We start from the raw sequence: 12,979 nt of genomic DNA, 5'->3' as shown, positions 1-12,979 counted from the left end.
TTATCATTTACCTCTAGGTTTTATATTCTATTTCAGTATTTACAGACAAGGCAGTTATTTAAGGGACATGCTTTATTTCCATTGTTACATAAAAACAAGCGTTTGATGACATTGACATCTGATGTGAAATCTTTGAGAGTGCTTTAAACTGCAGAATACAGTAAAAACCCACAACCACCCAAAAACCAACTTGTAGGTACTTATTCTATAAAGAGAAGTAGGCTGAAAAAACACTTGAAATGTTTATAGTGGTTTGTAATGGCAGTTTCTGTTTTCTTTATACATTTTTAGACAATTTTATACAGCAAATGTTTCTATTCCTTAGGAATCTTGGTAACCATTGATATCATTGTAAAGTCACCTTGTGGGATTATGTTTTTCAATGGGTTGTCCATAATGAAACAAGCAAGGCTGCCGTCTTTCTGGTATTGTAGGTCAGCTCCATTGGAGTGAAGGGGACTGAGCTACAATATCACATATATTCTGTATGTGATCCTATTTCTTTTTTTACACTGAAGCCATGAGTTTCTAGTTGACAATCCCATTAATATGATCTACATTTTATATCATTTGTATGGAAAGTTGAAACACTTTTGTACCTACTCCTCATTCACAGAATACACCTCAGTACACATTCTCAGGGAACAGATTATAGAGCGAATGCTGCACATTAATTACTCATTCATATGGCCGATATTTCATATTCAGTAATTAGATGGTCGCGAAGCCCTCAGGCTTTCAGTTGTGGAGATGATCTTCACTGCTCCATGCTTTGTATCTTGTCTTCCAGAACTGGAGATGCTAGCAGATGAGCTTGAATAACCACCTCCGTAGCCGGAGGAGAAGCCACCGCCGCCGCCACCACCGGATGCGGAGTTCACAACCGCTGCGGAAAGAATTAGGAGATATTGTTGGACTTTTCTATTTCACGTATGGTTCAGGTTGTATGATTTGTTGAATTCTATTGTCTCGTGCCCCCATAGGAGAAATTGAACATTACACAGATCTCATAGAAATCAATGAGTTTTCCATAAAATGCACATATGCATGAAGCTCTAGAAAGTGACGGCTGTTCTTCTGTATGGCTACCCAAATACGGGAGCCTCTCTATTAGCACAAAATCAACACTAATTCTGGCAACAGTTATTTTATTTATTACTGTGTGTTAAGCTGGTGTCACACACAGCGACAACGACAACGACGTCGCTGCTACGTCACCATTTCGCTGTCGCTGTGTGTGACATCCAGCAACGACCTGGCCCCTGCTGTGAGGTCGCCGGTCGTTGCTGAATGTCCAGCTTCATTTTTTGGTCGTCACTCTCCCGCTGTGACACACACATCGCTGTGTGTGACAGCGAGAGAGCGACGAAATGAAGCGAGCAGGAGCTGGCACTGGCAGCTGCGGTAAGCTGTAACCAGCGTAAACATCGGGTAACCTAGGGAAGACCTTTCCCTGGTTACCCGATGTTTACGCTGGTTACCAGCCTCCGCTCTTGCTGCCAGTGCGGGCTCCTGCACTGTGACATGTGGCTGCAGTATGCATCGGGTAATTAACCCGATGTATACTGTAGCAAGGAGAGCAAGGAGCCAGCGCTAAGCAGTGCGCGCGGCTCCCTGCTCTCTGAACTGTGACATGTAGCTGCAGCACACATCGGGTTAATTAACCCGATGTGTACTGTAGGAGAGCAAGGAGCCAGCGCTAAGCGCGGCTCCCTGCTCTCTGCACATGTAGCACAGCGACGTTATGATCGCTGCTTCTGCTGTGTTTGACAGCTAAGCAGCGATCATAACAGCGACTTACAAGGTCGCTGTTACGTCACCGAAAATGGTGACGTAACAGCGACGTCGTTGTCGCTGTCGTTTAGTGTGAACCCAGCTTTAGGGTCATGCTCTGTTTTTTCCCCCTATATTTAGTGTGTATACCTGGAAAAATCCCAACATACACATTAGCGGGTCTATACAACTCTATTTGGCCAGACGGTGGGGGGAAAAAAATTGTTTTGGCTTCTGTCTGGCCAGTATACATCAGAATAGCACAGAAAAAGTAGACAACGCTCCCTTTAAAAAACAAAATGTAATATCTTAAAGGGTTATTCCTAAGATAGTAAGCTATCTCTACCCATAAGTGTTCATCCAGAGAAAGGAGTCTCTGGAAATGGGGAACTGCACCTAGCAGGATTCTCTTGAATGGAGCAGGTTCCCGAGCTTCAATTTCAGGATCATCATGGGTTCCCAATAGTCAGACTTGCAGCCATCAGTAAATTATCCCATATTCTCTGGGTAGAAGATAACTTACTATCTTGGGAATAATTATTTAATGTAGTGCAAGGCAAAGTATTAGTCTAGTAATATTTAGTATGGTTTCAAGATGTTATACTTACAGACATTGACTTGATTAACAATTTCTCCAGATATCCTGTAGAAAATAAGAAAATAATTAATTGATGAAAATTATTACTATTATCCTTTTCAGTTTACATTTAGGTTTGTCCTTCTAACTTTTGCATTGGGACATTAATATATAAAAAGGGAATGTGTGAATATAACTTGCCTGCTCTCCTCTCCTTCCAGCAGGGCCCGGTAGGTGGCAATTTCAACATCCAAAGACAGCTTGACATTCATCAGCTCCTGGTATTCACGGAGTTGACGGGCCATCTCTTGCTTCAGTCTTTGCAGGGCGGCCTCCAGTTCTGCCAGCTTAGCCCTGGCATCACTTACAGCTCTTTCTCCTCGTTCCTCACCCTCAGCAATGGCTATTTCAAGGCTGGCAATCTAACAACAATAGATGGAGCCATCATGGTTAAGGTAAGAAAACTGGAAAGGAAAGTAAGTTGTACTCTTAAAAATTATAAACAGGACCTTACCTGTTTCTTAACATTTTCAATTTCAGCCTTAAGTCTTTGGATTTGTCTGTTAAGCTGTGAAATCTCGTTCTTGGAGTTCTTTACTTCATCTCCTTGCTGGCCAGCTGCATTTTGCAATTGTTGAAACTGTTGAAAAAGGAGCAAAAAATAAGCGAAATGACTTTAATTCCAGGTTGTGTTACAACTAAGTAACGAAACAAGAAATGTATCTTTCATCTCTCGTTTTCTGTAATGTAGAATGAAAACATATCCTAACCTTGTTCTTGTAGGCGTCTTCTGCTTCAGCTCTGCTCTTGTTTGCCAAATCCTCAAATTGAGCCTTCATATCAGCGATGATATCATCGAGGTTCAGTGACCTGTTGTTGTCCATTGATAGAATGACAGAGATGTCGGACACTGCTTGCTTCACATCACCAAGTTCCTGCAAATTACAAGGTAAAGGTGAAAATGATGAAAACAACTATAAAACTATTTTCTTGTCATAGTCTTCTTGCCCATTGCTGTACATATGTTTTCTATATCTTTTCGAGTTTGAGTTCCAGCTTCGTTACCTGTTCATACAGGGCTCTCAGGAAGGCGATCTCATCATTCAGAGCATTTAATTTAGCTTCTAGCTCTACCTTGCCCAGATAGGCTGCATCAACATCCTAGAAATAAGGAAAGCAGAAAATTTATAATACTTCTACATTTGTGTGTGCTCGTTACTGTTATCATTTTGTCATTGGATTGCCCTTGAAATGCCACGTATTTAATAAAAATGTAATTGTCACATCAAATGGTTAAAATGCTTCTTTTTCTTTATATAAAATTTTCTAATAAAAGTAACTTAAATATACAGATAATAGGACATAGTGCTCCTTGGGGCTGCAATGAAATCACTGGAGATGGGGAACCAATGGCTTAGATTGACTATTCCGGTTCCCCAAACACAAAGTCTGTATAAAGATAAGTGAGAATGCCCCTCTCTAAAGGCACCAATAATATTGAGAGTGAAGATTAACTAGTTCTTTAGACAAAATCAATATATAGTTGCATAGCACGCTAACACCACTCAACAAATATATTATCTGCATTAAGATGACTTCTATATATCGGGGAGTGTCTTTAGAGCACAGGGGAATTTTCGTATGGCTTTACGTCACCCGTCAGCTTCTTACCTTTTTGAGCACAACAAATTCATTCTCTGATGCGGCTCTGAGGTTAATTTCATCCTCATACCTAGTAAAAAATGAATTTTAACTGTATTTAATATATCAACTTGGAAACCCTGATTATTATAATCGTAAGGTATTGACCATACTACGCAGGAAATCCTAAAATAGTTTCCAATATGCTAAGAAACCAGAATTGCTAAATATGTTTACTATGCAAAAAACCATAAAAATATAATAATAATATTTTTTGCCAAGTTACTCCTGCTACTTATGTCAACGACAGACTGAGTTGTAGATATTTTGCTGAAAGTAATCAAAAATGGGAGGTGTGAAAGTGATGGCTGAATATTTTGCAGTCATAAGGAACAGGATCAGATATATGAGAAAAATTCTGATTGGCAGGAATCCAGCAGCTATAACTCCGCCATTCTCAAAAAGGGATGGTTCTTCCATTGACATGAATGAGAGTTACTCTAGGGACTTGTCAGTAATTACTAGAATTTCCGTCCGTCAGATCTCCAATAATCAAACTGCTTTGGCATGCTATAAGTCAGTTTTGAAATCTACACCCTTTAAGCCTACAATCCCAATGACCACAGGTTCCTTAATATGGAGACTGTCACTACTTAGACCTTTGATTGTGACATGGGAGATACAAATGTAGGATTTCTTAAACATATCACATGGATAAATTAAACAGATAAGATATATAAAATCTGATGAAGGGCATGTACTTCCTAGCTAAATCTTTATCAGCCTAAAGTTCCTTGAAATAGTCTTATTAACTTACCTGCGCTTAAACTCCTCAACCCGATCTTGTTCATTACGTAGCTCTGACTCAAGACGACCTTTGTTACTCTGTAAGCTATCCAGTTGACTCTTCAATGAATTAATGTAAGCATTAAAGAGAGCCTCATTGTTACTTTTTTGACTGCTTGTGCTGCTTGGACCTCCTTGTTGTTGCAACAGATCCCATTTGGTCTCAAGAACTTTATTCTGTTGCTCAAGGAATCGAACCTATGACAAGATAACAAAAATATATAACATAGTGCGTATGGCTGGTCTATAGTAAATCACAAGCATTGTATTAGAATCAGTAGACTAGTAGCTCACCACCACAACAATATCAACATCAAATCAGGCGCATAGGGATCCTTAATGTTACGTTTATCAATAGCATTATTATACAATGTAATCTACTATCTCTCAAAGTGGACAAATTAATATCAATGACATTATTCATATAAGTAAAGATATGATACATTTTGTACCTTGTCAATAAAAGATGCAAACTTGTTATTTAGGGTCTTAATCTGTTCTCTTTCTTCTTTCTTGACTACTGAAATGTTTGGATCAATTTCTAAAGAGAGTGGAGCTAAGAGACTTTGGTTGATGGTCACATTAACAATGCCTGGAGATGGTAAGGCAGAACCACCACCAAATCCAGAACCACCGAATCCTCTACTTCCTCCGCCTGCTCCGCCTGCTCCTGAGCCAAATCCAAAACCAGCACCAGATATCTTACTGTTACCAGCACCAAGGTTAAGAAGACTTCTGCTACCAAACCCTCCGCCTGATGCAGCTCCACCAAACCCTCCGCCTGATGCACCACCAAACCCTCCACTAGATGCAGAACGAAAACTTGCGCCACCACGTTGTCCAGAAGAGTTGATGTTGAGCCTGCTGCCGCCCCCTCCTACAGAGGCTGAGCTAAAGCCTTTGGAAGATGCTCCATATGAGCTTGAAACGCGTTGACTCCGACTCATTGTAGAAGTTGGTACTGGCACTCACGGACGAAAGAGGGGGCAAGATGGTGACAAGTTCTGCAAATGAACAAGAGCACCGACTTTACTTCTCTTTTACTTATATGTTGCCAAAATCTGGGTTGGTCAGTTTTTGAGACAGATCAATTTACATTTCGGCCTTGGAAAAATATGTTGTTTTCAACCTGTTAAACTTATATGAAAGCAAGTATGTGGTTTAGCTTGAAGGCTTCTGAACTATGGCTGCTGTAAACTACATAATTTAGAGTTCCTGAAAAAAAGCATAAAAATAATTGCTGATTGTGACAAATGACATTCATTGTAGTTCTACCTGTTTCAAGGTTCTGCGCAACACAATGGATTAGTAGATGCACCAGTTGTAGGCTTCATACCAGACGTATTTTAAGAGCATTGTTGCCTATAGAAGACTCGTCAGAAATGTGCAAACATACAAAATAGTCACAACGAGGCATTTATTTACCTGGGGCAAACATTCACTTTGCTGCTTTAGCCAATTATAGAAATACCAAGTCAAGCTAAAGTAGTTTCAGGGAACATGCCCCACAAGTAGTAGAGAATATGCCCCACCAGCGAGACTATGTCCCATCACCCAGCTATCAAGGTCCACCCTTAGATATTGAATACAAACATGCAAATAAAGCGTCGTGATGATGAATTATCACACACTATACCCAATACACCCAATATACCTCTCAATAATATTCACTCACACCACTACAACATACTTTAATAGCCTGCTCTGCATTCATAGAGAACAATGATGCCTAGTGATCAGTGTTCTTTTGGAAAATACAACCCCTGGAAAAAATTATTGACTCACCTGGATCTTAGGATGTTTATTTAGTTGTTTTCTTTTGTTTAAAAAAAAGCAGATCACAGACATGGCACAAAACTAAAGTCATTTCAAATGGCAACTTTCTGGCTTTAAGAAACACTAGAAAAAATCATGAAAATATAATGTGCTAGCCAGTAATAGTTACTTTTTAAGATCAAATAGGGGGAATAAAATATGGAATCACTCAATTATGAGGAAAAAATTATGGATTCATGAAAAACAAACAAACAAAAGAACACTCCAATACATCACTAGTATTTTGTTGCACCACCTCTGGCTTTTATAACAGCTTGCAGTCTCTGAGACATGGACTTAATGAGTGACAAACAGTACTCTTCATCAATCTGGCTCCAACGTTCTCTGATTCCTGTTGCCAGATCAGCTTTGCAGGTTGGAGCCTTGTCATGGACGATTTTCTTCAATTTCCACCAAAGATTTTCAATTGGATTGAGATCTGGACTATTTGCAGGCCATGTCATTGACCTTTTATGTCTTCTTTCAAGGAATGTTTTCACAGCTTTTGCTCTATGGCAGGATACATTATCATCTTGATAAATTATTTCATCATCCCCAAACATTCATTCAATTGATAGGATAAGAAAAGTGTCCAAAATGTCAATGTAAACTTGGGCATTTATTGAAGATACTAGAAGGTGGCCGGATTCTAACGCATCGGGAATTCTAGAATTTATTGTGTAGTTAATGTATGTTTTTTGTTATATATATCGATGTTGTGTGTAGTTGCCAGTGTTTGTGTAGGGCACTGTAAATGTTCTGGGTGTTGTCTGGGTGGGGGTGTGTGTGAGAGCGGTGTTGTATGTGTGTTGCGTTGTGTGTGTTGCGTTGTTTGTGGAGCGCTGTGTGTCTACAGCGATCTGTGTGTGTGGTGCTGTGTGTGTTGCACAGTTTGTGTGGGTGTGGAGTGCGTGTGTGTGTTTTGGGGAGGTATGTTTTGTGCAGTGTGTGTGTTGCGCGGTATGTGCGTATATTTGTGTATGCCGCGGTGTTTGTGTGTTGGGAGTTGTGTGTGTGCGGCGTTGTCTGTGTGTGGGTGGGTGTCTGTGTAGAGCGGTGTTTGTGGTTCCCAGTGTGTGTATGGTGTGTTGTGCGGTGCGCATGTGGCGCTGTGTGTGTGTTTTGGGGGGAGGTGTGCACCCCCATCGTGCTCCATCCCGCATGCTGCGCACCCCCCATCGTGCTCCATCCCCCATGCTGCGCACCCCCCATCGTGCTCCATCCCCCATGCTTCGCACCCCCATCGTGCTCCATCCCCCATGCTGCGCACTCCCCATCGTGCTCCATCCCCCATGCTTCGCATCCCCATCATGCTCCATCCTCCATGCTGCGCACCCCCTATCGTGCTCCATCCCCCATGCTGCGCACCCCGCATGCTGCGCACATCCCATCGTGCTCCATCCCCCATGCTGCGCACCCCCCATCGTGCTCCATCCCCCATGCTGCGCACTCCCCATCATGCTCCATCCCCCATGCTGCGCACCCCCCATCGTGCTCCATCCCCCATGCTGCACATCCCCATCGTGCTCCATCCCCCATGCTGCGCACCCCCCATTGTGCTCCATCCCCCATGCTGCGCACTCCCCATCGTGCTCCATCCCCCATGCTGCGCACCCTCCATCGTGCTCCATCCCCCATGCTGCGCACTCCCCATCGTGCTCCATCCCCCATGCTGTGCATCCCCATCGTGCTCCATCCCCCATGCTGCGCACCCCCATCGTGCTCCATCCCCCATGCTGCGCACCCCCCATCGTGCTCCATCCCCCATGCTGCGCACCCCCCATGCTGCGCACCCCCTATCGTGCTCCATCCCCCATGCTGCGCACCCCCCATCGTGCTCCATCCCCCATGCTGCGCACTCCCCATTGTGCTCCATCCCCCATGCTGCGCACCCCCCATCGTGCTCCATCCCCCATGCTGCGCACCCCCCATCGTGCCCCATCCCCCATGCTGCGCACTCCCCATCGTGTTCCATCCCCCATGCTCCGCACTCCCCATCATGCTCCATCCCCCATGCTGCGCACTCCCCATTGTGCTCCATCCCCCATGCTGCTGTATTGCAAATATAAAAATGGCTATTTTTGAGTTTATAAATTATGTTATACTATAACATTGATTAATCAGACAGACAAAGTGTACATGGTTACAAAATCTTGTATATACTTAAGGATTTCTGTGTGTTTGTCTTGAATATACAGACAAACAATATATCCATTTACCTAGCTCAAATACCTGATGTGTATTCTTGGGAGACTTGAATGCTGTGGGTTTATTACCCCATTGTCTGATGTGTGGTGTATCTCTGGTTCATCTATGCCCAATGACTGGCCATCAAAGGGCATGGATCAATAAGACTACAACACATTAACTTTAAGGCTTGTAATATTGTTCAAGCCTTTTTAAGATCAGCTGAAGTATAGCACAGACAGAAGCTCGTGTTACCTGTACCGAGACGTCCGGTCAGTGTTGGGATTTCCAGGAGTCCTCTGTCTATGTCATGCTTCTCTGATTCTTAATATTCCAGACAGATGATGTCCAAAGCTCCTTGGTGATGTAAGTATATTTAACTGTACTTAACCTTTGTATGTTCAATATACAAAAGTGTACGCAATATCATATTTTTCCTTTAAGTTTGTATTTCATATTAACCTTTATAATAAAATTACTTATTTGCCTTCTTTAAAGCTGTATCTGAACCTTAGTGTTAAAAATATAGCAAAACATTTGGCGCTGCGAGCAGGGTATACGCAGAAGGCTTTGAGTATTTTTGTTAGTGTGATATTGCGTAAAATATGCCTCTTTTTAAGAAAAAAGTGGTTGTGAGTGAATGCATTGAGATTCCAGGTTGGGAACAGAGTCCCTATGATATTTTGGCAACCAAGTGGTCGCATAGTGTTGGTTTGAGTGAACCATGGGACAAATGTTTGAAAAATGCTGAACCTGTTGATGTGGTTGAATGCTTGCAGAAAGTGAAAGTGGAGAAAGGTAAAGAATTGGGCGCTGTTGGTAGGCGTGGATGGATCCTGTTGTCTGCATATAGAAAACAGCATGAGGAAAAGATATGTATGGTAACAAAAGTTGAGGAATTGGAGAGACAGTTGTGTGAGGTCCAGACTGCATTGGTTACAGCACAGTGTCAGAATAAGTTGTCAGTGGACAAATGTGATGGATATCAGCATGATGCAGACAAGTCTGCTGTATGTATAGAGCAGTATAAATACAGAAAGAAGAGAGGGAAGGAGAATAGAACGGAAGTAGCTTTGGCCATAGCCAGAGCAGGGACAGAGGGGAACTCAGATGAGTGGAATGGTGAGGTACAGAACTCAACTGATTCTGAAAACGTCACCGACCCAGAACAGGAGGATGAACATGTCAGTGGGGAGAAGGAAATTGATCCTCCTCATAACCCAATAAGTGTTCATCCTATATACCATAGACAAGTTGTAGAAACAGCCAGAGGAAAACAGAACAGGAATATGGTAGAGGATTGCAGTCAGCTTCTTGATCGTTTTTCACAAAGGTCAAATGAACCTTTGATAACTTGGATAGTCAGATTATGGGAGACGGGGGCTCATGGAGTACAGCTGGATGCTGTGGATGGCCCAAAGTTTGTTCAACTCAGCCATGAGCCTGTAGTGAAGGAGGCATTTTGTTCCTTGATGATTCAGCGACCACATGTGGTGTGTAGTATGTTGGATGTTGTGGCTATGGCATTGCAGCATAAATACCCATCTGAGGCGGACTGGCCGCCTAATGAAAAACCATGGTTTACATTGAAAGATTGTGCACGGAGATTGAAGGAGGAGGCTATGAAAAATGCTATTTCAGCAAGTACATATGACGATTTCATGCAAGTTGTTGTAAGTGTTTCTATTAGAAATTGTATCATTAGAAATGCCCCTCCAGCTTATAAACATGTCATGATGGCATTAATGGTAAATCAGACTGGGAAACCCATCTCCAATACATTGGAGGCGATCCGACAGTTAGGGGGTCTGGGAGATTGGGGTCCCAAACAGAGAGGTCAGCTTAATTTTGAAGAACAGTGTAACAACGTCAAAAGTAGTAAAAATCGTAGATCCCGTGTTACCAGGAGAGATATGTTTATGGCCCTGATAAAAGATGGTGTTCCCTGGGATAAAATAGACGGGATTAGTACTGACGAGATGTGGAAATTGTATCAAAAGAGAAAATTGTATCAAAGGAGAGGACTCAATAAAAAGTCAGGGGTTTCACATAATAAAAAGGTTGCAGCAAAAGATTCTGAATCTCCACAGCGCAGGCGAAGCAGGACACGGGGAGAAAGAGGGCCCACTTTCTCATCGTCACCAGCAAAGCCTACAGCACCGGTGGTGTTGGATCTGTATGCTGAAGTCAAATGTTTGGTGCAGGAAATCAAAGCCCAGCAGAAGAGGTTATCATCATCTTCCATCAAGATGTCTCCATCTGAAATGGAAGATAGATGGGGGGAAAAAGATAAAGGTAATATTGAGACCACAGATGAGATTGAAAAAGATAAGGGTAATATTGAGACCACAGAGGAGATTGAAAAAGATAGGGGTAATATTGAGACCACAGAGGAGATTGAAAAAGATAAGGGTAATATTGAGACCATAGAGGAGATTGAAAAAGATAAGGGTAATACTGAGGCCACAGAGGAGATTGCCACCAATACAGAATGTACAGAGATACGTAAAGAGAAAAGTAATATAAAAGCAATTCCTGCTCATAAACAATACAGAGCTATCCAAATGTTCACAAAAGAGAGACTGGAAACCAGCAGGATCCCTGTGTTCAGTCTATTGGAAGGGCAATTATTTTTGCTATTGTTTGGTTGGTCTCATATTTACATACCCATGCTGATAATTAATACAGCACAATATACCAATATGGTTGGGTAAATAGTGAACTTTTTAGGCTGTCAAGTTAGATGTGAATCTTTTAGCATATGGATAATGGACTGGATAAAATTGTGTTTTGTGCATTATTTGAGCTTATATGCTAATCATGTTTGTGCTTTCTTTTTAGACTGGAGACCAGAGTTTTACATGTTATTAGAGCAATCAGGCTAAAACAATGAAACAAGTAATCATCCCATTGTGATGAATGGGTATTGTATTTACCTAATGGTTGTTGTTTGTTTTATGTGTATGTTCAATCAGGACCACAGTAGGCTTGTAAATGCCATCTCAGTATGATGGTCTCATGGTCCAAAGGTCAGATTTGGCATTCAACTGAACTCAGTTAATAAGAGAAGGGATAGATCAGGATTATTAATTAAGGTAATTCTAATGAATAGTGGAGACAGTGACATGTTAATCAGTTGATGGTACTGTCTATTTCTAAAATGTAGATAGTCAGAGGGAGGGCTCCTTCAGTTCTGCAGAGAAGATAAATGATTTGGATCTTCACATCCTATCAATGATTGTGCAAACATTTGGGTGAAACAATTGAGTGACAAAGGTCCTCCAGAACCTGCTGAAGTCATTGCTCCAGGAGCAGACAATGTGCTGACAGTTATGAAACAAGAAAAGTGGGAATACATCCCAACTGACAGATGAGTAATATGTGTATTTTTGTCCCTTTAGATCAAACTCTGGAAATGTTGCATCATTGGCGCCACCATGGGCATGGATCTACTTCCGTCAGAAGCCAAGCAACCTTCAGACCGAAAACAGAGAGACCAACCATGGAAAATGTGGCCTTATTGAAAACCAAACAGAATCTATGGGTTTACCTGGCTCAGCTGATGAATACGAGCCATTTTTGTATAACAAAGACTACCAGTGATGACAATATATGAGAAACTTGTATCGAGGCGCTACTGACCCCTTTACATAAATGAAGACCTAGAAGAAGAAGATGTGACCCAAAACTTCATCTCCAATCTGTATTGTGCCTATATGAACTGCACTGGGGAACATTCTCTAACAGAAGAGATGATTGCCCTAAGGACTCAAAGGGTTACATGAGCTGATCTATCAGAGGACTTGTTAAAGCAAAATAGGCAGATGTCAACAATTAAAAATACAGAATAAGACAGGGCATAAACAGATTGCTATTATTTGTGTCTCTCATACAAATAAAAAATGCAAACGTATGAGGGCAGGAAATAATATGAGATTAACAATATAATGACTGTTTCATTATATACAAAAAATGTAAAATTGTTAACGAAATCATAGATACAAGGATTATCTATAATAATTGTAGTAACACTCACTGTAGCAGCATATGCAGCTAAAGCAATAGGACGATTCTCCTGTTTGGTGGCTATATTTATCACAAGTAGAGATGGATTTATACTAGATTAATTACATTACACAA

At 41.6% G+C, this 12,979-nt stretch overlaps 1 protein-coding gene across 1 annotated transcript; it reads right to left on the bottom strand.

The window, feature by feature from the left end:
- Window positions 1-308: 308 nt before the first annotated feature.
- LOC142290580 (keratin, type II cytoskeletal 7-like) lies at window positions 309-5,784 on the bottom strand. Its single transcript, XM_075334541.1, has 9 exons — window positions 5,290-5,784; window positions 4,809-5,035; window positions 4,022-4,082; window positions 3,416-3,511; window positions 3,121-3,285; window positions 2,865-2,990; window positions 2,552-2,772; window positions 2,382-2,416; window positions 309-886 (listed from the first exon to the last, which is right to left on the bottom strand). Exons 1-9 carry the CDS (start codon window positions 5,782-5,784, stop codon window positions 705-707), a joined length of 1,608 nt encoding a protein of 535 aa, XP_075190656.1. The 3' UTR covers window positions 309-704.
- Between the last annotated feature and the right edge of the window lie 7,195 nt (window positions 5,785-12,979).

This window comes from Anomaloglossus baeobatrachus, chromosome 2 (genome assembly GCF_048569485.1).
Source record: "Anomaloglossus baeobatrachus isolate aAnoBae1 chromosome 2, aAnoBae1.hap1, whole genome shotgun sequence".
Lineage (NCBI taxonomy): Eukaryota > Metazoa > Chordata > Amphibia > Anura > Aromobatidae > Anomaloglossus > Anomaloglossus baeobatrachus.
The sequence above is the reverse complement of the archived record's forward strand: the minus strand, read 5'-3'. Positions and strand labels throughout refer to the sequence as shown.